Source organism: Adiantum capillus-veneris, chromosome 24 (genome assembly GCF_014529385.1).
Source record: "Adiantum capillus-veneris isolate H3 chromosome 24, ASM1452938v2, whole genome shotgun sequence".
NCBI lineage: Eukaryota > Viridiplantae > Streptophyta > Polypodiopsida > Polypodiales > Pteridaceae > Adiantum > Adiantum capillus-veneris.
Genome location: NC_140954.1, coordinates 70599689 through 70626476, shown reverse-complemented (window position 1 = coordinate 70626476; position 26788 = coordinate 70599689). Strand labels below are relative to the sequence as shown.

General features: G+C 42.9%; 1 protein-coding gene across 9 annotated transcripts in view; it reads right to left on the bottom strand.

Moving 5' to 3' along the window:
* Positions 1-16810, bottom strand: part of LOC147426560 (G-protein coupled receptor) — a 91054-nt gene extending 74244 nt beyond the window's left edge. For 3 of the 9 annotated variants that reach the window (XR_015186197.1, XR_015186196.1, XM_086498540.1), the window contains exon 1: positions 16512-16809. Coding sequence is in view for 6 of the 9 variants with exons in the window: in XM_086498540.1 (XP_086354666.1) it covers positions 16512-16533 (22 nt within the window). In the remaining 3 variants the exon portion in view is untranslated. Of the gene's footprint in view, positions 1-16511 lie in introns of all 9 variants that reach the window. The other 6 variants (XM_086498542.1, XM_086498546.1, XM_086498543.1 and 3 more) reach the window with 6 other exon arrangements.
* Positions 16811-26788: the final 9978 nt, after the last annotated feature.

The following is a 26788-nucleotide window of genomic DNA, read 5'->3' as shown; positions in this document are numbered from 1 at the left end:
GCGAAGGATTGCGAAATCGGAGAGTTTTCTCCCGTGAAAACTCGTGGGAAACTGTTCCATTGCGTGCCGGAGCATTTGAGACAAGTGTAGACGTGTTTGCTACCGTCGAAATGGTCCAAAACAGAGAATTACAGCTTGCTATTTTTTTCCAGCAGGTCTAGGGTTTCGCACCTAAACTGCAAGGAATCGCCGGGGGGGCCTTAAGAAGGCCTTGGGATGCGTGTACAGGGCTGTAGGCACCTAACAATGGCAAAACAAAAATTACAGCACGTTGAAATTGACCTATAGCTCACCGTAAAGCTTCCAGAATGCGGGGAAAAGCGTCCTAGGCGTGTACTTTTGACCTACAGGATTTTGCGATGTTATGCTGACAAAATTGGGTCCAAAACCTGCGATTACAACCATGGGCAGACAACCATGGACAGGTCCGGACAGCTTGGTGGGAGTTAGGTGAAAGTGATCGGATCGTTTCTTTGCATTAAGAAAAAGAAATACTGAAAGGGGCACCAGTCTTTGGGGCCAACAGACGTCGGCGTCTACTTGGTAGCGCTCTAGCTTCCAAGCCGTGTGTGTTTGAAGTGTCAATCCCCGTTACAGGTTTTTATTTGCAAAGTTTCTTTGTGTCCTAAAGTCTAAAGTAAAAGTTTCGGGTGAAAGCCAAAGTCTACCGCCCTACGGGCTGGTTTCATGGTTCTGTCGCCGGGACGGAATCACTTTTTCCTCAAGAAGTGAGCCTCGGTTGGTTTTTGGTGAAGACATAGAGTACACGAACGTAGGATTACACTATGACCGACAAAGGGAAAGCCATTATGGAAGATGGTTCCTCTTCACAAGAGCAGGCAATTCCTACAATGTTTGAGGTTGGCGAGAGTTCACGGCCACGTTTGTCTGTACCTCTTGTTGATGTGAATGCTCCTCCAATGCACAGCTTTATGATTGGGCAACTTGAAGATGATGCGTTCAGGACGCCGTTGGTTGCCGTTGTGAATGTGTTTTCTCGAGACTGATGCAGAACCCAAGGTTTATGGAGTTTTGCGCCACCAGTGCCACAACAAACAAAGCAACTCACACAGCCAGTAGAGCCTGATGAAGCTCAAGCCCAAGTACTTCATGCGTCCTAGCGGGATAGGAAGCACTCGCACGTTGCAAAGTCAAGGGCTCCAAGACAAGTTCCTTCCATCCATGAACAGGTGGTTAGGACGCCAATTCCACTGGTTATGCCAGTTCAACCCACCACCTTTCAGAGTCCGTATGTTGCATTAAATGGACAAGGAACCAGTTTCCAGGAAATGCATCAGGTTTTCCCACCATCCACGGTACATCCTGGGTATTTCGGAGGTGGATCTGTGTTCCAAAGTATGGCTGGTTATGCGCAGAGAGGACAGTGGGTTCCGGGCAACGTGAAGGGGGGGCAGCAAAAGAAAAATTCAGCAAAGAAGCCCTTTGTGAAAACAGCTCCTGAAGCGTCACAGGGGTCAGAAAAGGTCAACAAGGATAAGGACTCAGTTGGGACTTCTGAAGCGAAGGCAAAGAAACAAAAAAGGAAGCCTTTTGTGCATAAGTCGCTCGAGGAAAAGAAGGTCTTAGGTCTTGATGACTGAGAATAAATTCTCTATATGTGAGCAGCCTAGTCACTTTGCTACAGATTGTCCACAAAGGAAAGACCAGCTGACTCGATGGTAAAGAGGACAAGAAAGGAAAGAAGCCCAAACCCACGACAGGTTTAATGCAAGACATGGTGGGTGACAGACCAAGCACAGATGCCATCGAGTTATGCAAAGCATGGGGTACAGTCAGAAACCAGACGACACTTAGATCCAAGTGCCAAAGCGAACTTTATCTCACCACAGTTAGCTATGAAGCTGGGCATCAGAGCTGAAGAGATGGGGTATACGGTAGAGGCAAGGTTGGCATGTCCTAGCCACTCAGAGTGTGTTACTCCTATCATTGGAAAGTTGCATTTGCATATTCAGTCATATGTGGACTGTCACGTGACACATCCAACCTTATGTGTCCGTGGACAAGCTACAACACCACAAGGGTTCAGTTGAGTCAAGTCAGTCTAGAATAGGAAGTGATCTGGCACTTTTGTGAGTCTATTCGTAGACCGTGCATGCCCAGTCACTTAGTGTAGATGCATATCCTCCGGTTGCACACAGCATGATCATAAGCAGTCTCTCATTAAGAACGGAAGGTAGAGCCCTTCCATAAGAACAAAAGGAACCTTGAGCACACTTTGGAGCACTCATCTTGAGCAAAGCGTAGACATTCATTCCGCTGCACCTAACATTGGTATCAGAGCTTTAGCAGTGTTCTGTATCACTCAAAGGAAAGAACCACAAGAATCACAAGAATTTTTTTTGCTTGTTGCGGTCGCACGAACCCAAGTTCGCTTGGGCATGACGATTCCTAATCGTGTTTTTGAATAGTAGCAGGAATCCCAAGAAAGAAGGGCTTGTCCAGCCTCCCCTTGTGTCTCTTTTCACTCATTGAGAGCGGACCGTGCACTTAGCGGCCGGCCAATCGACGTGAGGTGGAAAAAAGCAACCTTGGTGTGAGCGCAAGGCCACCAAGGGGTGCGCCCGCGGAAAGGAGTAGAACTCGGGTGAAGAGAAGATCCTTCTCAAACACAGATTGCAAGCGAAAGAAAACCTCAAGACCACAAGAACCCACAACTTCAGAATGGTCATCACTCGAAGCGGAATGGATACTTCGCTTGGAGGTGATGAGCATGAGAGAGGCGAAGAAGAATTTTCCCCACCAGGAGGTTTTTCTGACCCTTCCCCATCTACATCAAGGATTGCACTAACTCCTATGGAGACTTTGGACCAGATATTTCTGGAAAGGAAGTTAGAACGCGAAGCAAGACATGCAAAAAGAATGGCAGAAATGGAACGCAGACACGTAGAAAGAAGAGCAGAAAGAAAAGCAGAAATGGAGCGCAAACACCAAAGAATGGCAGCCGCCGTCAAAGGAAAGAGCGACCAACACATGAAAGAGTTCTTGCGACTCGTTTCTCAAGCTCAGGCACGGATGCAAGAGATTCGGGAAAAGGAGACTCTCTCAGTCTCTTCTTCTCCAAAGCATGACACACAAGATTTGCATGATTGTGAGAAGCATGATGAATTGAATTTAAATGATTTGTATGATGATTTGAATGATAAAGATGAGCATGATGATTTGGATGCCAATGATTTGCATAATGATTTGGATGCCAATGACAAGCATGATGATTTGGATGACAATGACAAGCATGATGATTTGCATGATCAAGATGTGATTCCTCACCAGCATGATGATTTGCATGAAGATGACTTGATTGTTCACAAGGATGATGAGTTAGTCGATTGCTTTTCTAGCGAAGCTAACCTCGTTGTAGATTCAATCAATCACGAAGAACCGATCTTGGCTTTCGAGTCAAGGTCCAAAGAACCCCCACAGGACGATTCGATCACTCAAAAAGAACCTATCTTGGCTCTCAAGCCTCGGTCCAAAGAACCCTCACAGGAAGTATTATGTGTTCGCATGGTTGATACGCACGCATTCTTCAAGTGTTTCATTCGTGATCGTTTCCTATATTTTAGTCAGCGTCTTTATGTGATCCCTTTTCCTAGGCATGACATATTGTACGTTGAGCACGTTTCACTCATGAATGAGCACGGATGTATGCGGATTTTTCATGAAAAGCTGAAAAGTATGCAATCAAGGAAGTCACATTCCATGTCTCTTCCTTAGCACGACATAGTTGTAAAAAGAGCACATGAAAGTATGAGCACCAAGCATGGGCATTTCCGGGAGCCACAAAAGACTTTGTGTCGCTTTCAACGCGGCCCAAAGAAGCAAGCATTGCAGACCTTTATGAAGTTCAAGTACCGCACGACCAACACATTAGCGTGGGCCCACAAAGAGTCCCTTCCAAGATTCCGGATGCTATTGGCGATCTCCCTCGACGCCATACAGTTCGGTACAAGTACCTCACTTTGGAAAGGAGGGGATGTCACGTGACACATCCAACCCTATGTGTCCGTGGACAAGCTACAGCACGACAAGGGTTCAGTTCAGTCAAGTCAGTCTAGAATAGAAAGTGATCTGGCACTTTTGTGAGTCTATTCGTAGACCGTGCATGCCCAATCACTTAGTGCAGATGCATATCCTCCGGTTGCACACAGCATGATCATAAGCATTCTCTCATTAAGAACGGAAGGCTCTACCTTCCATAAGAACAAAACGAACCTTGAGCACAGTTCGGAGCACTCATCTTGAGCAAAGCGCAAACATTCATTCCGTTGCACCTAACATGGACACAGAAGAGTTCTATATCATGCCATTGGAAGGGTGCGATGCGCTGTTGGAAATTTCGTGGATGTTCGAAACACATGGCGTACTAGATGTCTTCGACAAAAAGATCACCCTTCAGCATAGGGGCAAAACTCATGTTTTGGATGTAAAGCTCAAAGGGAAGTTTGTCCCTATTGTATCTACTTCGGCTATCACTTCTGTAATTAAGAATCATCTTTCTGCGTACTTGATTTTTGCACGTGATGTTTCAGATAATTGTCAGTCAAATTTATTTGTGTTAGATAAAGAAAGGTCAACATTTTTGCGAGAGTTCAATGACTGTTTTTCTGATTCATTACCGTCACAATTGCCGACGGAGAGGCCTAAGGACCATACGATAGATTTGGTGCCAAGGTGTAACCCACCAAACAAACCTCCCTACAGGGTTAGTGCGGCCCAGTAGAAAGAGATTATGGGCCAGGTTGAGGATTGATGATATTCTTGATCGTTGACGGTGCTGCAATTTTCAACCGGATAGACCTTAAGAGTGGGTACCATCAGATTCGTTAAGGCCCGAGGATGTGCACAAGACTCTGTTTAGGACGACATTGGTCTCTATGAGTTTCTAGTGATGCCATTTGGTCTTACAAATGCTCTTGCCACGTTCGATAGGATGATGGACCGGATTTTCCGCTCACATCAAAAATTTGTTGGCACATTCTTTGATGACATGATAGTCTATTTGAAGAATGAAGAGGAGCATAGACGTCACTTGACCATTGTGTTCAAAGAGCTGCGCAATCACAGGTTACTTGTCAATCCTAAGAAAAGTGAATTCTTCTTGGAAGAGATCCACTTTCTTGGCCACATAGTGTCAAAAGATGATGTCCGAATGGATCCCGCAAGGATTGAAGCTATTAAGACATGGCCAGACTTGAAGACTGTGCACGATGTCCGAAGCTTCTTGGGATTGTGCTCATACTATAGAAGGTTTATCACAAATTTTGCTGAGATAGCTTCACCTCTTCACACTTTGCAAAAGAAAGGGGTCACTTTCACATGGACCCAAAAAGAGATTTCAGGTTTCAATCTCTTAAAGGAAAAGTTGACTTCAGATCTCGTGATTGTTTTACCAGATTTCACGAAGTCATTTGTGGTCCAATGTGACGCGTGTGGCAATAGCATCGGAGCGGTGCTGATGCAAGATGGTTGGGTAGTAGCTTATGAGAGCAAAATCTTGCAAGGGCCAGAAAAAACTATGCAAACTATGAGAAAGAGTTATTGGCCGTGATTCATGCGCTCTCTAGCTGGAAGCACTACCTGTTAGGTGCTGATTTTGTTGTCCAGACAGATCATCAGACCTTGCGATACTTCTTGACACAGTCAAAGCTATCCGAAGAACATATGCGATGGGCAAACATTCTTTCTATGTTCCACTTTCAGATTATGCATGTGGAAGGCAAGAAGAATGTTGTGGCTGATGTGTTATCAAGGAAACCATAAATTTTAGCTATGTCAATTCCTTATCATCATGAGCTTGATGACATGAAGGAATAGTATGCTATTGATGAAGATTTTGCAAGGATCTTTGAACAGTTGCAAGATAGGCAACGTCATGAGCACTACCTCCTCAGAGACGTTTTGATGATGATGCATGGCAGACTTTGTGTCACTAGGTCATTGCGACATAAGGTCATGGTAGAAAGTCATGTCCCACCGTATGCAAGGCACCGTGGAATTGATGCGACAATGAAAGCGGTAGAGGCATTCTTTTATTGGCCTACTTTGAAGTTTGAGGAGAGATGTGGATGCCTTTGTGCGAGCATGCGTGATTTGCCAAAAGGTCAAGTTTGACAAGCAAAAGGCACTACGGTTCTTACAGCCACTACCGATTCCGGATAAGCCATGGGAAAGCATTGCTATGGATTTTATCTTTGATCTTCCAAGAACGTCGACAGGGAATGAAGGTATATGGACCATTATTTGCAAGTTCAGTAAACAAGCCCATTTCATTCCTGACAGGAAGAAGATAAAATCTGACCAGATGGCACGGTTGTTCATGTACAATGTGTTTAACTACCATGGTATGCCACAATCGATTGTCACTGATTGTGATCCTCTCATGACGAGTTTGTTTTGGAGAGAATTATTTGAGAACATGGGCACTACACTCAAGTTCTCATCTTTCTTTCATCCACAAATTGATGGACAGTCAGAAGAGGCTAATTCTATTGTTTTGGATTTGCTGAAATGTTATGTGTCACATAATAAGGGCAAGTGGGAACAGTATTTGCCTATGCTCGAGTATGTGTACAACAATACGGTGCATTCGTCCACAGGCAAGGCACCTTTTGAGATTGTTGAAGGTGGCAAAAAGGTTCCTCCCATTTTGCATACAAAGAACAAGATCTTTGAGGCAGATCGATATGTTGAGAACATGGATGAAATGTATAAGAAGATTAATCTTGCCTTGGAGAAGACTCGGGCAAAGCAAAAAAGGGTTGATGATCGTCACTGTCTTGAATTACTGTTTTCACCTGGTGATTGGGTACTTTTACGGTTTGAAAAGGCAAGGTTAAAGAAGATGAAGGCCAAGGAAAGGCTAATTCCAAAGCTCAGCATGCGATTACTATGGGCCTTTTCAAGTGCTTGATAAGATCAACGATGTTGCTTATAGGCTGAAATTGCCTGAAACTTGGAAGATTCATAATGCGTTTCACGTGAGTCCTCTAAGACCCTTTGTAGGTGCTGTACCAGAAGATATGCCACAGGAAGATCAGCCAAAAGTCGATGAACTTGATGAGATCTTGATACCTGAGCAAATTTTGGCACATAAAGAAAGAAAAGTTAAGGGACAAGTTGCAAAACGCTATTTGGTGAAGTTCAAGAACTATCCACCTATGGATGCAAAGTGGATGGAAGAGCATGAACTGTCAAAGTCACCATTGAGGCCTTTGGGTTACAGCCTACCTATGCCCCAACGTGTGCAAAGGAGGGGTAATGATGGAGCTAGCACATCAATTGTACATGCAAATTCAATGCAATAGAAGTGTACATTGCTCTTTAAGTGTTAAACGTATTATGCTCACTTCTATCATAGATGGAAATGAAAAAATTATGAAGGTCTCATTAAGTCATTTGTATCTATGTGTTATGACCTTTCTTGCGGTACATGCGATGATAAAAGCGTGCTAACAACTCAAGATCATCAATCGTATGTAAATATGGCATGCAATTGAGGACGTTTGCGATTTCAAGAGGGGGATATGTCACGAGGATGTGGCAACTGCTAATTACTGTCACGAGGACATGGCAACTACTAACCTTAGTTGTTGGTTTCTTTCCAATGATTTTTATTTAATTTTTGGGACTCTCTTTTTGAAGTTACAAATGGCCGGACATTGCGTGGCCAGTGTGAAACAGCGGATGGCCGAGAGTTTCACCTGCAGTTGGAAAGGGCAGGTCGCCACGAGATGGTCGGGCCAGTCGACACTAGAATCCGAGCAGTAAACGGGTGTCTAGGCTCAGTTCAAAGTTATTTAGGCCACCTCGCTACACTTATAGGTCGGTAAAGAGGCAAACTGGACACATGGCGGCTCCAGAGCGATTTGCCAGAAGCATCAGCAAGAGGGGGCGCCCAAATCGAGAGAGTAGGTTGATTTGCAACTCTCTGTGACTTACAGTGTGTGGGTGAGTAGTGGGTGCAGGTGATCACAACTTTAATGGAAAGATTGCCTTCTCCCTTGTCTCATGCAACGCAATGACTTGCTCTCACGTCTCTCTCTCCCCCCTTTGGCACATATGGTAATGCCCCACTAGATGGGCTACTCAGTTCACCATGTACAGTTCTGAGGGTTTATGCGCGTTTGCCAAGGCAAGAGTCTTCTGAACACGAATTGGATTAGCTAATTGCTACTTCCCCACAGGTATGCACAGTTACATCGCGAAGGATTGCGAAATTGGAGAGTTTTCTTGCGTGAAAACTTGTCGGATTCGAAGGGAAACTGTCCCAATGCGTTCAAGAGCCGCTTGAAACGGTCCAAAACAGAGAATTACAGCCTGCTGTTTTTTTTTCTGCAGGTTTAGGGTTTTGCACCTAAACTACAGGGAATCACCAAGGGAGCCACGGGAAGGCCTTGGGATGTGTGTACAAGGCTATATGCACCTAACAGTGGCAAAACAGAAAATTACAGCACGCTGAAATTGACCTGCAGCTCACCGTAAAGCTGCCAGAATGTGGGGAAAAGAGTCCTAGGCCTGTACTTTTGACCTATGAGGACTTTGCGCCATTATGTTGGCGAAATGGGGTCAAAAAACCTGCGATTACAGCGATGGACAGGTCCGGACAGCTTGGTGGGAGTTAGGTGAAAGTGATCGGATCGTTTCTTTGCATTAAGAAAAAAGAAATACCGAGAGGGGCGCCAATCTTTGGGGCCAACAAGTGTCGGCGTCTACTTGGTAGCGCTCTAGCTTCCAAGCCGTGTGTTTGAAGTGTCAATTCCCGTTACAGGTTTTTATTTGCAAAGTTTCTCTGTGTCCTAAAGTCTAAAGTAAAGTTTCGAGTGAAAGCCAAAGTCTACCGCCCTACGGGCTGGTTTCATCAAGACTATTCTAGCACGACATGGGAGACACCCAGTACGATTATTTATAGAGGCGGACATTGACGAAGCTCTTCAGCGACCGATGCAATACTTTCATGGACAACGCCCAATGCCGGGCATCCTCGGGCATGGATGATGATGATGACAATTTTTAGGCTGACGATTTGAGTCTTTTAGTTTAAGTCTTTCACTTTACTTCATTGTATCTTTGTACCCAGACATTGGATTGAATCCACAAGGATTATATCAGTTTGGTCTCATAGGTCATTTTGGCCTTTTGAAGACGTTAAATATAACATATCATTTTATTTCATCTGAGGAGCGAGTGGCTCAGATGAGGGCCGACCCGACAGCTTTCATGCGGGTAGCCTTGGCACCAGACCCGCCCATGTACCACATCTTACATCCCCCCATTAGTACAGGATGGAGCTAGATAGCTTGATGCATTCTCATGATTGTACTACCTTGAGCATATAGACATGCATATACCCCTAGAGATAGAGCTCCATCCCTCCTCAGATACTCCACTACCTACATTCAGTTCAGTTTTGTATCAGTTTTGTTTCATTTGTCTTTCCGATAGACGGATGACATACACACCATGTACATTTGATTTGTCTCATAGGCCGATTTCGGCCTGACATAGACGTTAAAAATCTTTCTTTCTTTCTTTCTTTCTCTCTCTCTCTCTCTCTCTCTCTCTCTCTCTCTCTCTCTCTCTCTCTCTCTCTCTCTCTCTCTCTCTCTCTCTCTCAAGACTAGAGAGAATGTTCACAGGTGCAATTTCAAGAGCCATGCACTAAGCTATGGCTATTTGACACTTTGGTCAATTCTACCATGCTTTAAGAAGTGCAGATATGGGGTCCTAGCCTGGATCAACATGGTAGATCAGGGCGCAAATATGATGGATAGAGATCCATGGAGAGAACACTTGTATCCATGATCTCAAGGCTGATCCGGGCGAAGCCTCAGTGTCACATGCACATCTAATCCTGTGTGTATGTGGACAAGCTAACTCCTATTTCTGGGGTTTAGGACAGCCTAGGAAGTGTTCTAGCACCCTTGTGAGCCTGTACGTAGTTCATGCATGTCTTGGCACTTTAGAGTAGTTGAATACCCTATGATTGCACACAAGCACGACCAGTGTCTGCTAGTTGTAGACACTAGGGAGTGTTTCCATAAAGTTGGATCAATACCCAACCTAGGTATTTATCTGCATGTGAAGCACCTCTTATAAGTGAGTTTATTAACTCATTAATAAGTGCCTTTTTTAGCAATCATGGGATTTTCAGTTGCATTGCCCGACCCACCTTTAATCCCATATACAAGTGACCCTTGGGGTCACTTCTCAAGCATAAGTCAGTACCCTCAGTACCAGCACCACGTACCCGCAGTACCTCAGCATCTCTGGCATTTTTGCACCAAATCAGCCCATCAATACCAGTGTTTTCAGTTTTCAACCATAACCTCGCAACATCGTCGCAGATCCAGCCATCGGTACCAGCATTTTCAGTTTTCAGCCTAAGACAGCAGATCAGCGAGCGTTTTTCAGTTTTCAGCCCATCAGCGACATCGGCGACGGCCTCGTCGTAGTCGCAGACCCATTCAGCATCCCCAGCGTTTTCAGTTTTCAGCCACAAATCCAAGAATCAGTAGCAAGATCCATCAGCAACTCAACATCTAGGACCATTGTATCAACATTTGTGCAATCTAAAGCAAATACCTCTCTATCGATAGAGAGGGGGGGCCTTAGAGGGGGGTTTGAGACCCCATCTGCTCTCTCTCTCTCTCTCTCTCTCTCTCTCTCTCTCTCTCTCTCTCTCTCTCTCAACCTTCACTCACAGAGACATTCTCTCTTCTATCTCTAATCTTTGCACATCTCTCGTGAAGTAAAAGGAGCCTTGCGTGCGCACTGAACACTCATCTTGACCATTCACCATCAACCACTTCCATTGCACATTACACTTAGTGCCACAGGAGATTATCAGAGCAGAGATGATGCACCACTAATTGTAGTGGAAGCTCTTGCTATATTAGTGACTGTCATTCATAGCACATGGGAGCTTCCATGCGACAAGTATGCATGACTAGCACTTGAGTCATCGCAATAGTTGGCCAATGCGGGTGATACTTCATGTTGGTTTGTACAGAATCCAGATATCATCTTCGTTTAACTACATGAATTTAGTATGGACAAGCTGCCCCCTTTTCAGTATCCCCTAGGTGCACCATCCCTCACCTTTCATACATTTAGAGATTAGCACGATTATCAGGCATGATCCCATTCAACTGGATTCAAAAAGGAGTTGGATGTCTCTATCACATGAGTTGGGGATGAAGATGGCTTTTTATCGAGATCAATCTTCTCCACACAACAGATGATGGTTTTATCTCACACCGCAGGTATATGGACACCCACCTATCTCAAGGCATTAGATGCATTATTGGTCAGCTTCGTACTAAGACTAGCCAATACGAAGATATACCCCCAGAGGAGAGATTATGCCACGTTTACTAAACAGAGCCAAAGACACGAGCATTATATATGCCAGTGCACAGCATATTATGAGATCTATGGGCGTTTTCAATGTTCATTTCTTATTTAAAGAGAGATTTGGCCCTTACCCCGCATCATGGATTACCATAATCACAGGAGCTGGGTCTCTTCTTGCTGGAGATTCGTAGACTTAGAGAGACTACCTCAAGAGCAGAGGACCTACACAAAGGATGTACAAAGACAGATTTCTACTTTTTACAAAGGGACTAGTCAGGATGGTCCACCACACATTACCAAGTCACACCCTCAATAGGGCATCCTTCTTGATCGAGCCATCCAGCTTGGCTGCTCACGACCCCCCCAAAAAAAGAGCTAGAGATCATCGTTGAGTGACTTCAAGCTTGCCCCCCCACAACCCCCCCAAAAAAAGAGCTGACTGTGGAGGACATTGAGGCCATATTGCAAAAATCCATGATAGAGTCCATGGGATGATCACCATTGTATACTTTCTCATACACCTCATTAATGTGCTTGTACCCTGGTCCCCTCCCCATATGTTTTGAGATGATGTATCATGTGATCTGTTGATGATGATGATGTTGATGAGGATGATGGTGATTGAGTAGGCTTACATACTTACCCACTCTAGGTACCCTCATTTATTTTTATTTTTAAGTTTCCCAAGACATTGTACTAGAGTCACACATGGATGTAACCTTTTGGTCTCATAAGACGTTAATATAACATTTCATTTCTCTCTCAAGATTCTTTAGATAGACTTGAGGTCTCTTGGGGTTGTTCAATGTTCCTACAACATTAAAGCTTCTTCATGGGTGACTCTGTGTGTATGTGTGTGTGTGTGTGTGTGTGTGTGTGTGTGTGTGTGTGTGTGTGTGTGTGGTTGCGAGAATTGGCTGACTCGAGCTCTTCATCTGACTCTGAATTATCAGAGTTGTGTGAAGCTCAGGTATGTATACAACATAATGACAAGCGGAAGCTGGCAAACGCATGCTCGTCAACACACCTTTGTGGATAAAGGTTGTGCTTAGAAACAATTTTTTAAGCATTGCATCACTCAAGGGTTTCCTAAGACATTAAGCATGTAAAGCTTCCTTCAAGCGCCTAGACATCATCCAAACAGGAACTTGTTGATGCCATGGTCTCGCATTATAGACAGGTGTTTGTTACTCCTCCACAGCAGTTTGTCAGGTACGACAATTATAGCTCTCTTATGTACAACCAATCATTTCTTCTCAAGATGCACAATGCCTTGAGGAATCTTTCACAGATTCCGAATTGCATTGTGCATTGCTTGCATTGGGCCATTGGCGATCCCATGCACAATGCCTTGAGGAACCTTTCACAGATTCCGAATTGCATTGTCCGTTGCTTGCATTGGGCCGTTGGCGATCCCCTGGCTGGGATGGTCTGACTGCGGAGTTCTTCCTCTCCTATTGGGAGACTCTTAAAGAGCCTTTGCTCTTCATGATGAATGCAGCATGGGAGAAACAAGACTTGCCAGAATCATAGAAAGAGGGTTTGCTTAAATTGTTGCATAAGCGAGCACTTTGCGAGCATTTTTCTCATTGGCAGCCAATTACTTTGATGCCTATTGTTTATAAGATATTGGCTAAGTTGTTGGTGAATCAGATTAAAGCTCACCTTCTTACAAGAATTCATCAAGCTCAGTATGGTTTCATACCACGTCGCCAAATCATTGACAACTTGGCTGATGTTCTAATTGGCATGGAATATGCAAAGTACACGCAGCAAGATGTACTTGTTATGCAAGTTGACATTGAAAAGGCGTTTGACACTGTGCAATGGGACTATATTGTTGCTACGATGCAGTGTCTTGGGTTTGGTCCTAAGTAGCCAATATCGTTTATTTCTTGTATGCTCGCAATTCGTCTTTGGGGATTTTTGAAGGTGAACTCACAAAATCTTTGCCTCTTGGCTGTTCGGTTAGGCAGGGTTGTCCCCTTAGTGCATTGTTGTATGCTATTGCCACACACCCTTTGTTGATGCATCTCGATCATTTAACTTCCATTGGTCATCTTCATGGCTTGCAGTTACCGCCAAGTCACAAACATCATTGGCCATGCTTATGCCGATGACTCTTTGTTTATGCCTCACAATTGATAGGCTGATGTTCAAGTGAATTATGGACGCTAGTCTTAGAGTCGATTTCCGCAAAACGAAGCTCCTGCCATTGAATCCTTGTGATTGGCATGATCTGTTGTGGCCAGGAAAGATCGTTCCTCTAAATGTGATTGTCAAGCATTTGGGGTATCCAATTGGATGGAATGTCTCTCATGGTCAAAAAGTGAATTGGGTTACGCAACGCCTGAATGTTAAATTGAATTATTGAAATTATCTAATTGGCATTGCACGTTCGCTTTCGAATCGTCCAAAGTATTGTGATGGCCTATATTCAATTTTATTTGCCATTGTTGCATTGGCCTCGCAATTGTCTCACTTCTTTTATGTCATCTATTTTGTCTCATTTGTGGCGAACTCATGCTCACAAAAGAAGGCCTGAGTTTGATGTCGATGGAGAAACTTTGCACTTCCAAGCGCTTTAGCAGTCTTAATATCTTGGACTTGCGCCGGCATGTTCTTGCTAGGAAAGCCATGTTGTTGCCCACTCTTGTGCAACAAACTCAGCCTTGGGCTCTTATGATTGCCCGCTTGTGTTAGCAGGTTGTTACTTCCTCCTTTGGTTATTGGCAACCATCCCTGTGGGAGGTCGAGTTTGACAAGATGGAAGGACACATTCTTGGATGTCCAATTACTTCCATCTTGATTTATGCTTGGAAAGAGGTTACAATTCATTTATCATGGCATGGTCGACAGCAACGAGAAAGGAATTCACATACGATTGGAGAGTCTTCATTGGAGTCAGGCAATCTCTTTTACTTTGGTCGAGCGAACGTTCACCTCGACAGGCATACTTTCTCTCTTGTCGTGGCCTTCGAGTGGTTGGTGATGTGGTTGATGAGGCGGGCTACACTTTTCAATTTCCCTTGCCGCTCAACGTTTTGGATTGGGTATGCATTACTATCAAATCTCAAGGGAGCTTCAACACATGCTGGTTGATTTTTTGCCCATTCCACCCTTGGCAAATGGTGCTCGCATGTCGGATTGGTTTTTTTGGGACACGCCCTTCGAGGCTATGTCTGCTAGACCACGGTCCTGAATTGCAGACCACTGTAAATCTGTAATGCCCTGTGATCAATGCACGAGTTAGATACATGGTGGAAGAAGCCACTCTCGGCCCTCTAGAAGAGCCACCTGCCTTTAAAGGAGCGATTGTTACTCTAGCGATGCTTACTTGAAGTTCTCTCGGTGGCCCAGTGGGCTCTTTTCTAAGTGCACGTCATATATGCTCTTCCCAATGTGGTCGATACTGAACTGCTGAAGAGACTATTAGTCACCTGCTTTGGGATTGTTGCATTACTCGAAGTTTTCTCCGTCACATAGCAGCTAGTTTGCGGATCCGTTTCCCTTCTATAGTCTTCTTCAAGAGGTTTTGGGCCTTTAGCATTCTTTCGCCTTCCCTACAACAATTTGTTGTCTTCTTTATGAGGGTCAAATTTTGGGCTAAATGGACCCGGTGGTGTCAACGTAACGACTGCATGTTCCTTCGCTTTGATGCAAATCCCTTTCCGTTTTTCAAGCTTTCCCTTGAGCAGTGATTGTGTCTTGCATGGGAAGTTGGTGATATCACCTCAGAGATGCATCAGCTTTCCTATGAATGCTTTTAGCCCTCTTCCACAAATAAACACACTTGTGTGGTGATTTTGTATATGATCATTTTTGTGGGTTTTGGTTTCCCACTTGTAAATTAATCCCAAAGATTTACAAAAAAAGTGTGTGTGTTTTTGAATAAGAAGAGGAAACTGGAATAACCATTCTATCACCCAAGTGTGGTAGATTGGTTATCCTAGTTCCCTCTTGAATAACTGGTCTTGAGTTTAAGACTTGTCGACTAGATTTTTGAGGTCTCTTAAGATTGTTTCCACGGCCTTTTATCTTCTCTTCTCTTCCTTTTCCCTCTCAAAACGCAGGACTGTTTTATTATGTATTCAAGAGCCATGAGGATGCTCAATGGAGCCTATCCTCAAGGAGCTGTACAAAATCTGACAAGAATGTAGAAAGACTCCAAGATCAAGGTGGCCTATAAGAGCTGTGTAAGATGAGCCATGTAGGCGGAGTAATATAGTACCATGCGATCAGACCCTCTGCCCGGGTAAAAAACATCGTGGTGCAAGATCACAGCCATAAAACAGACCAGCGATGCTCCTCCCCTACCATGGAAGAGCGCGCTGATGTGTCCCATTGGCTACAGAGAGTATGTGCATCCCCTAACCATATGTAGTTACGAGTATCCATGGATGTGAAAGACTCTCTATGGAGAACATGCATACATCTAGCCTTCCATATCATTTGTCCAATTATACAACTCATAGAGCCAAGTTTCATCTACAAAGGAAAATACAGAGCAATTAAACCATCAGCTCAATCATTGAATCACCATCAAATCCCCACTGCTATAATTGGTTCCCAGTAGTGGGTGTAGAACTTGGTGTCAACATAAGCTCCTACATCGTAAACCAGAACTAAGACAGGATTTTGGTTATATTTCGGCTAGCTTAGCTGCCTGGCAGAGCAGCCGGAGCCAGTTGCCAGTCAATTGCAACCCCAGAGGTTGACCAAAAGTCAACACGTTTTTACGGCATGCGCTCACCAGCACAAGCGGAAGCCATACCTCTACGCTATGTGCGCATGCTTGCAAGGGTGGAGAAGCCTGCCAGTGATAACTTAAAAACAAAAATTGCCTCCGCAGAAAGCAATGTGATCAACGTAAGCTCCTCCTACACGCACGCATCCTAGCTGATATTTAACATTAGCCCTAGGACAGAATATGGTGCAAGTTACGGGTGGTTCTTCTTGATGTACACTACTCTCATTTCTGGACACAGCAAAGATCTCTCTCTCTCTCTCTCTCTCTCTCTCTCTCTCTCTCTCTCTCTCTCTCTCTCTCTCTCTGCGCCTGCACATACATACACAGCTTGAGACTACCTGTTAAGGTAGCCTATACGCCTGCAAATACATACACAGCTTGAGACTACCTGTTAAGGTGAGTAGTTGCATTGTAGCGGCAGCAAAGTTTTGAGTACTCTGTTGCTCTCTCGTAGAACCACTCTGTCGTTGTGCCACATCATGTGAGTGTGTGTGTGTGTGTACACGAGCGAAGTGATGCAGAATGGTGGTGGCGTACGATTTGAAGTTTGAACAGTTTTAAACTTTTGTCCGGACCGCCAGAATTATATGAGGAGAAATCTAAGGGATTGGCCACACAGACGCTCCGTCACACGGGGGCAAGGCGACCACATGACATTTGTTCCAAGCGCAGAATTGCACACTGCACAATTAGAGCTCACGAGCAGAGGTGTTGGATAAACCAGCTATGACTTATATCGCAAGTGATGGGTTCAAGTCGGACAGCGTGCGCTACATTAAATAAGCTTTTACATTGTCTCACCCCTTTCCCACCTCAAGATATCCTACGCTAGTCTCTGTCATAGACCCTCCTCCCATGTCACATATAGATGAGGGGCCACTTTGCCACCAGATGGGGAGTAACATGACTCGTTGGTGTTGTCGCCACATGTATGTCTAATACCAAACTTAGAGAAGACGTGAACTTTTCAAAAAAAACCGTGCTTGTCTAGTGAGTAAGTAACGTAGGATAAATTGCATACAAGCATGCCAAGTAGAAGCCTAGGTTGGCAAAGCACGCAACAAGGCAAAGCTTTCAAATCTCAAATGAGCATCGTGCATCAAGGCACATTGATGGATGGTTGACAATTGAGACGAGGCAAAACATCTAAATGTGGTTCATCTATATTCGAACCTTCCCACAAACCAAGTCAATAGTAGATGGACATGGGCGTATGACATGGGTGGTATGTGATTCATGAAGCAAGGTAACGTAAGAGTTCATCCACACTTTATTACTCTCTTTTCTTGGATAGCACATATGTTTGCCATCTTGGGTCCACTTAATCAAAAGGATGCACTAAGTGGAAAGAGGCAGTGAGATGCGGATGGAACCAAGTAAGAAATTAAAAATGCAAGAATTAATGTTGTTAAGGCTATAAGTGGCCTAGGTTGAAAGCTTCATGCAAGGGTGTGGATGAAGTTGTCCACCTACTATTGGCATACTTACCTAAAAAGAAGACATCAAATAGGGTGCATGGTAACAACGACGAGTGAATGAAATTTCAATAAGTAGAAGACATTAAATCCGAATTAATTTAGAATGGTCATAATAGAGTCACAAAGTCACATATTATGCTTAGATGAGCTTTTGAGCTTTTCTATAACAACAAGCGACCAGATTTCATGAATTGTGGATGTTGGAATTAGGGTTGCAGGAAAACACACACAACTTCAAGAAGATGAAGGAAGCTCAAGGGACACAACAAAGAGTGTATTACTTAGTGTGCTATGGAAAGATAGATAGCCCTAGAATGATGGGCGTATATAATGCACGGCGAAAAAAACCTCCTAGTGAGGGAAAAAATGCCTCAGCGGTCCTAAGTGTGTTCACACGCATCACTACCACATGTATATGGTAAGAAATCCCCCCTGGAGTGATGCGGTGAATGAGAGCTAGCACATAAAGTAAAGGGAAGTGCCATGCCCTGAGGACATGATCAGTCCACAAAGGGGAGTAAGCCCAAAGCTTTGTGGAAAGCTTTGAACTTCTCATGATACAATGCCTTTGTGAAAAGGTCTACAAGGTTGTCTTGTGTTGGCACATAAGCCACAAGCTGATCTCTTCTGTTGAGAGACTCTCCCTGACATAGTGGTAATGCACCTCAATGTGCTTTGTGCGAGCATGAAAAACTAGGTTCCTCGCAACTGCCAATGCTCTCTGATTGTCAATGTAGATAGTGTTGGCAGTGTCCTGTCCAACACCCAAATCAGCCACAAGGCGTCTGAGCCATACACACTCAACCATAGCTGTGAAGACTACCCTGTACTCAGCCCCACAACTAGAAGTGGCCACAATAGGTTGCTTCTTACTCAACCATGATATACATGAACTGCCAAGCATGAAAAAAACCCACTTGTGGACACTCACGTGTCAAAACAACCATCCCAATCTGAGTCCGAAAAAGCATGTAATTCTGGCGGCGAAAATGATCCCCCCTTGGGATAAGACAAGCCAAGATGTAAAGTGCCACTCAAGTAGTGGAAAATCCTCTTGATAGCCTATCAATGCTTAGACCCTGGGCTATGCATAAATCTGATGACCTGTGAGACTGCAAACTGAATATCGCGGCCTCGTGTTGCATACATAAATGAGGCATCCAACAACGGTTTGGTAACAAGTGACATCTGCAGGATCACCAACATCATGAAGACTCAATTTCAAACCTGTTTTCATGGGAGTGGCAATAGGTTTTCAATCCTCAAGTCCAAACTTACATAGCAATGTCTCTATGTAACTTTTCTGACACAAGGCAATACCACCATCACACTGCTTAAACTGTATGCCCAAGTAATGATGCAACAGCCCCAAATCTTTCATCTTGAAAGTAGCATTCATGTCAACCTTAAATTCAGCAATATGTCTCTCATTTGGTCCAGTGATCAGCAAATCATCCACATAAAGAACCACAACGAGAAGTACATCATCCTCACGCTTTACATACAATGTGCTTTCTGTTGGACTGTTACAAAAGCCTCGTTTGACCAAATGCGTGTCAGCCTTCCCATACCAATCACGAGGAGATTTCTTCAACCCATACAAAGCTTTGTTACATTTGCACACTTTATCCTCTTGTCCTTTCTTGACAAAACCGCGATGCTGCGTTACAGAAACTTTCTCAAATATGTCCCCATTCAAGAAAGCAATGACAATGTCTGATTGATGTACATCCCAACCAAAATGAGCTGCCAATGCACATAGAAAACGCACAATAGACATACAACAAATGGGAGAAAAAGTCTCTTCATAATCTATGCCTATTTGTTGCGCATAACCCTTTGCAACAAGTCGAGAATTATAGCGATCAATCTCTCACCATTTGGCTTGAGTTTCAACTTGTAAACCCACTTCGTACCAATGGCCTTTTTGCTAGGAGGCAAATCACATGAAGTCCATGTGTCATTTTTTATAAGTGCATCATATTCTGATTGCATGGCAGCCATCCAATTTTTTGAATTTTGTGCTTCATCAAAAGACGGAGGTTCCTCAACATCATGTAAGCTAGACACAGCCAAAGCATAACAATCTGATGCATAAGATGCATGACAAGATCCTGAATGAGTACGACTAGACAAAGGTGTATCCAATTTACTGTCATGCAATGTATGCACCAGCCATTTTGGCATACCTCTAGCCTGCTCATTCTTAGTCCTTTCCTCATCAAGCACATCATGTATATATGCATCAGTAATAGGTTGATCTGTAACATTTTCAAAAACTCCCATAGGCTGTACATTTGCCTCAATGGAATTTACATTTAAACTTCCACCACTGAAAAGAGGAAACAAAGTGTCATAAATGTCATGTGAACTGACATTACTATCTCTAGTACATGACAGCAAGGGTTGAATAGAATCTTCCACAAACACAATATCCTGCGAGACCAAGATACACTTTGTTTGCGGATGATACAACCTATAACCTTTGCTTTTAGCACTATAACCAACAAAAATACATTTGACAGCCTTATCATCCAATTTTTTGCGCTAAGTTTGTGGCACCAAAGCATATTCCAAACAGCCAAAAACACGCATGTGCATGCCATGCTTCATATGGAGTCATAGACTGCAAAGCTTTCATAGGACACCTGTTAAGTACATATGGCCTCAAGCCAAAATGAATGCAGCAAAGCTTGACTTTTGACCATACATCGTGCCATTTTCGTAAGTGACTTGATTTTCCTCTCATCAACACCGTTTTGCGGAGGCATATAAGGCATTGTACATTGGTGTTTTATCCCACGACTAGCCAGAAATGCGTTAAATTCATGAGACATATACTCCTCCTCTCGATCGGAACGGAGGGTGCCCATAATACATTTTGAGACATTTTCAAAAGCTAGAAATTGTTTGAAGCACATAAATACTTTGGACTTCGCTTTAAGTGGATATACCCATGCATGCATGGAGTAATCATCAATAAAAGTCACGAAGTAAAGGTAATTGCCCAAGGACGGAGTTTGCATGGGCCCACAAACATCACTATGCACAAGTTGCAACCTACATGTGGCCCTAACTGAACCATCCTTTGGAAACTTAGAACGCTGCATCTGACCCAAAATACAGCCTGCATAGACATGTTTGACAGGTGCTTCAAGAGGTGGCAAAGAAGCAACCATACCAGATTTTTGCAAACACAGCAAACTGGCAAAATTCAGATGACCAAAACATGCATACCAAAGTTTTGCATCTGAAATAGCCTTTGAATCCACAACTGCGTTTGAAAACTTATGCCCACACTTGTCATACAAAGTGAGCTTATACAGTCCATGACATAAAATGCTAGATGCAACAATTTCATCACCAAAACTGAGATCATGTAATGTACATCTGTCATCCACAAATTTGACTACAAAACCAAGTCTAGTGAGTGCAGATATAGACAAAAGATTCTTCTTGATCCCAGGTACATAAAGTGCATCAACAAGTGTGAAAGAACTGTCATTTGTAGCAGTAAGCACAATCTTTCCAACTCCCTAAACCGGATAAGAGGCATTGTTGGCACAAGTAATTGAATTCCCATGAGGGACAGACTCAAGAGAGGTGAACAAACCACGATGTGAGATAATGTGCTTTGTAGCACCAGTGTCAAAATACCACACATGTGAATCTGCAGCAACTGACATACATGCATCATGGACTGCAAGATTATAAGTGCACTCTGCACTAAAATCCCATTCTGCATCAACATCAGCATCATAGTGTCCTTTCACAGAAGACTCAACAATAGCTGCATTTGTAGTGGAATCAGCATTAGTAGTGGAACCAACCTCTTTCTTCTTCATCTCTTTGGCCTTCAACTTAGGAAACTACTTGATCAAGTGATCATTAGCTTTACAATAATGGCAACGCATCTTCTTTTTGCTCTTATCACCATAAATTTCTAGACGAATTGCTGCCAGCAAAAGCATTAGGAACATGTGATTTTCCACTCACAGAAGAACCATGAGAAGTGACTGCATTATTGTTACCACCTTTTCTTTAAGCAGCAATAAAGTCCTGTTCAAGTGCACACTGTCTAGTCCTATTTTTTCTGGAAAGAAACTCTTGCAACAGCAATGTGCATAATGCATCAAACTTGACAACTTCAGGATTTCCTTGGGTCATAAGTCTCCAAGTACTAGCAAAAGTCTGGTAAGAATTTGGCAAGGCATCAAGAACAGTCTCCACAAGGGAACTATCTGAAATGACTTCACCTGCAGAAATAAGTTGCTCATTGATATCCTTGACACCAGCAAGGAAAGTGTCCTATCATCTTCCTCATGCGTAATCTTCGACTCCAGCTCTTTACACAACAATGCAATTTTTGCCTCATTGCAACTTGCATAAAGACCAGCCACAATATCCCAAGCCTGTTTTGCAGATTTTTCTGAATGAATGTGAGAATTTAGTGCGCTTCACAGAAATCACAATCAATGCATGAGCCTGTGCATCTTTCACATCCCAACAAGCTTGTTCTGCCGTAGGCAAAACAACTCTAACAGCAGCAATCCTTGCAGCAAGACCTGCAACATTCAACATCGCCTACATCCTCACAATCAAGACGTACATCAATGCCATGCACAATCTTCCAAACACCCTTTGACACAAGAACATGTTGCATCATGTAAGCCCACATAGGGTAATTGTCCCCATCCAATCTGTCCTCAGCAACAAACATCTTGAACACATTTGTGTTGTTGTCGACCATGACGAATGCTTGTACCTGATCTGAAAACTGCCCAAAAAGAGGAAAAATGAAGCAGGAATAACACGTGCTAAATAGCACAAACCGTAGAAGAGGGACCTGTTATGCAAAAAACGTCACTGGCAAAAATTCTACAAAAATGATAAAATAGCATGTGCAGTACTGCTTGTAGTGGAAACGGAGGCCAAAATGAGCCCGAATAAAAAATCTGAGCAAACTAAGCTCTTCGACCTACCCAGAATATTTGTTGACCTGCAAATGCTCGCCAAAGCTCACTGCTGGCGACTAAGCTCGGGACGATGCAACCTGCACTGATGCCAATTGTTGGTATTAGGGTTGCAGGAAAACACACACAGCTTCGAGAAGACGAAGGAAGCTCAAGGCACACAACAGAGAGTGTATTACTTAATGTGCTATGGAAAGATAGATAGGCCTAGAATGATGGGTGTATATACAATGCATGGGGAAAAAAACATCCTAGTGAGGGAAAAAATGCCACGACGGTCCTAAGTGTGTTCACACACATCACTACAACATGTATATGGTAACAATGGAATCTACATAAGTGTTTTAAAAGGAGCTTTAAAGTGAAGACATTGAGGGAATGGGTAAGTGACCGTGGTATAATATTAATAAAAAAATAGTGAGAATTATCTTGCTTCCAAGTAATACAAAATTGACACGTCATTGAAGGGACCGATCTACACATTTTGAGGTGTTTGTGATGCAAAGGGAGTGGAAGATAAGGATAGTAGATGGGTTGGTAAACCCATTTTGAAATATGTATAAGTAGGTGGTCAAGCAATATATGCTCCCAAAGCTTAGCTAGGATGAGCTTGAAGGTGGGTTTTAACCCAATGATAATCTCATGGTAAGCATGGATTCTCAGCTTGCCACCAATCCTTAGAGGAGAGTTGGAAATGCCACCCATCTTCGGGCTACATAGTACGGGCATGTTTACCACACTTGTCCTTGAATCTCTCTCTCTCTCTCTCTCTCTCTCTCTCTCTCTCTCTCTCTCTCTCTCTCTCTCTCTCTCGGTGTGTGAGAGTGTCGCTTCCACTTTCAAAAAGTGGAAGCGACTTTCAAAAAGTGGTATCAAAGTCGAAGGTGTTGAGAGAGTGATTGCACAATTCATCTCTCAAGTACAAGTACTCCTGATGGGGAAGTTTTGTAGATCATTGAATAACACAAGTAGGAAAATTTGGAGATTGTCTACAAGAGTGTGGTTTTTTGGAGCCCAAAAAGCTCAGTGTAGCATGTTTACAACGGTAATTTAGTAGTGCACAATGTGAGCTCACTTAACTGGAGCGTATAGATTATCAATACAATACTAGCATGAGAATTAAAGGGCTTCTGGTATAAGTAGTACAAAGTTTACAAGGAGTGTAGTGCACTAATAAAAAAAAGAGCATCGTGGCATCATTTTGAAATATGAGTGTATATATGTAGTTCTAAGACCTTCAATTTGGCAACACTAAACAATGTTATAGGATCGAGCTTTATTAACAACCCCCTTAATGATGTTAGAGATCACAAAGGTACATATACAAAGAATGAGCACAAAGGTAAGGAGATGCTCAAAAAGAGATGCACAAGTGGAGCATGTGAGATTGTATGCACATAAGGAGAATATGACTGGTTAACCCAAGATCGGACCTTGTTGGCATATCATTTTATGGGAACCCACATAGGGAATGGTTCTCTACTTACAACAATAGCAAACAAAGATGCATTCCTTTAGCCATTAATTTTGTTTCATACATGACATGGTGGTGCATTAGATATTTGTCTCACACTTTTCTATTGGTTTTTTAATTATCCTCATAAAATGTGTGACATGTGCCAGCTTTTATAAAGAATCCCTTCTACTTGGCAATTAGATGATTGTGGCTATCACGCATGTTTGGGAAGGGTACATGGAAAGTTCAAATAGGGTGTCAAACTTTTCTACTTTTCAATTGTGTCAAGATTTTTTGTATAGTTAGCATTTTGGATCAGCTTATAAACATGCTTTTGAATTAGAAAAAGCCTGAGCAATCAACATTTAAGGATGGGTGTGGGTTTATGTCAAGCAGGTCACTAGGTGGTGCGCTCATGTATCTTATTTTCTTCATGGATGATGGAGCTTGTTAAGTATGTGCATACTCAATGACTCACAAACATGATGTACTTTGTGTCTTTGTGTGTCCTTTTAGAATAAAACAACTAGAAAGCTTAAGTGTTGATAGATTAATAAGGGGGAAGAATACCTCTCTACTATCTTTCAATATCTCTGTGTCGTGAATGGCAAAGAGGGGTCTTATTGATCATCATAAATCTACTCAAAATAAAGTTTCTAAAGGAAAATGGTTTTTGACCAACGCTATCAAAATCAGTATGCATGTGATTAATAGATTACCAAAAGGCCACGTGGTAGTGATACCTTAGAAAAAACCTCAAGTGTCATAGTACCTTCTTATGATCACTTGAGAGTGTTTGGTTGCAAAGTCCCCAAGACCGTAAAAAAATCTTGAACAAAAGTCTAGAAGCGTATTTTTGTTGGCTCTGAAGAAACGAGTGAACGGGGCTATTGTTTGCGAGATCTTGTATCCCAGATCATCAATGAGAAGAAGATGCAAAAATTCCTTGATAAGGCTAGATAATATACGTTAGTTTCCAAGATGACATGCCATCAATTCATGTGCCAAGATACCAGGCTATCCAAGCATCGTAGGGTGAAGAAATATTATAAAGTTAGTCCTACTCACTCTCAACATGAGAAAAATAATGGCAATTCATCAAGTAGTGCTAAAATGGTAGTGAGACAATAGTTAAAAATGGAAAACTTGCTACATTACAAAGGTCAATTCAAGTTTCCACTGTGCCTAAATGGTCTATACCAAGCTTATAAAACATTACACTGATAGATGGAGGATAATACTCCTACTATCAAGAAGCCATATTGAGACACCTTAAATGGAAGCATGCTATGCAAGTGGAACTGAATTATGCATATAAGAATCAAACTTGGGACTTAATTAGCAACTTTGCCAAAAGAAGAAAAATCTTTCCTATGCAAATGGGTCTACCAATCAAAGATCGCACCCAATCATGGGAAGCTTGAGCATTGGGCTAGGTGTTAAGAGATAGAAAAGGAGATAGCTTGAACCCTTGCAAGCGCACATACACACAGACATGGAGGCAAACATCCTTCTTCTTCTTCTTCCCTAACTAAAGATAAGAAGTCTACAATTCATAAAAGGAAAAGTGTAACAACAAAAGGGAAAACTAGTACAATGGTCTATTGTGAACCGCTAGTGAGTGAGTTGGATGGATAAGTACGACATCACTCCAGTAGGTAGACCAAGTTGGTGTAGTCAAGCAGTAGTATTACTAGCGAAGATATGTGTATCCACCAAGACACGCTTGTGAAGATGACTCGGTGATAGTTATGGAAGGAGTAGTTCATGTTGAGCTTGACATCTCAACACTCCCCCTCTTGAGCTCAATGCCATTATTTGTATGCGAAGCATTGCTCGAAACTACCATAGCTTATATGCTTCAACGGCCTTCGTGAAAATATCTACAACGTTCTCATTCGTCATCATGTACTCAAGGTGTCCTGCCAAAGACTTTCTATTTGATGAAGTGATAATGCACCTCAATGTGCTTCATCAGAGAGAGGGTCTTGGCAGGCGACTGTATGCTATTGAGGTTATCACAATGGATGACAACCAGCCTCCGTACATGTACTCCAAAGTCTTGAAGTAGCAACCGCAACCATGCTAGCTCACATGTTGCCACTGTTGCACCCTTGTACTCTACCTTTGTACTTGATAGAGTAATTGTAGGTTGCTTCTTGCTGCTCCATGTGATAGCAACACTCCGAAGCAAAAACATGAATTTATTGGTAGACCTGCGATCACATGTGCTACCAGCCCAATCCGCATCTTTGTAACCATAGAGCTACAACTCAACATCAGTCCCCTATAAAAGAGTGCATGATCCAAGTAGCATTCACATAGCACAATGTGCACCTCACTGCATCCAAGTGTGTCTTTCAGGAAGACTGCATAAACTGACTTACCAATCTAACTGTGTATGTTGGTTTCCTTCTATCTTCCCAACATTTTCAACACAGCTTCAATTCATTAAATCAAAATAAATTCAACAAAACAATTTTTTGAAGAGTACAACATAAATAAGAATCAAAACTCAAGACACCATGTTGGGTCCTCAATCACATATGATTGAGTATGTGCCTTCCGCATCTTTATTCATCTCATGGAGCATGAATTACAATAAGACAAATGTATGAAAGATAAGAGAGCATAAACTACACAGTCAAGAGAGTGTATGTCATCATTAAGAAAGATAAGAGAGCATAAACTACACAGTCAAGAGAGTGTATGTCATCATTAACACTAGAATGGTAACAGGACACTTTTATGTCCTTGG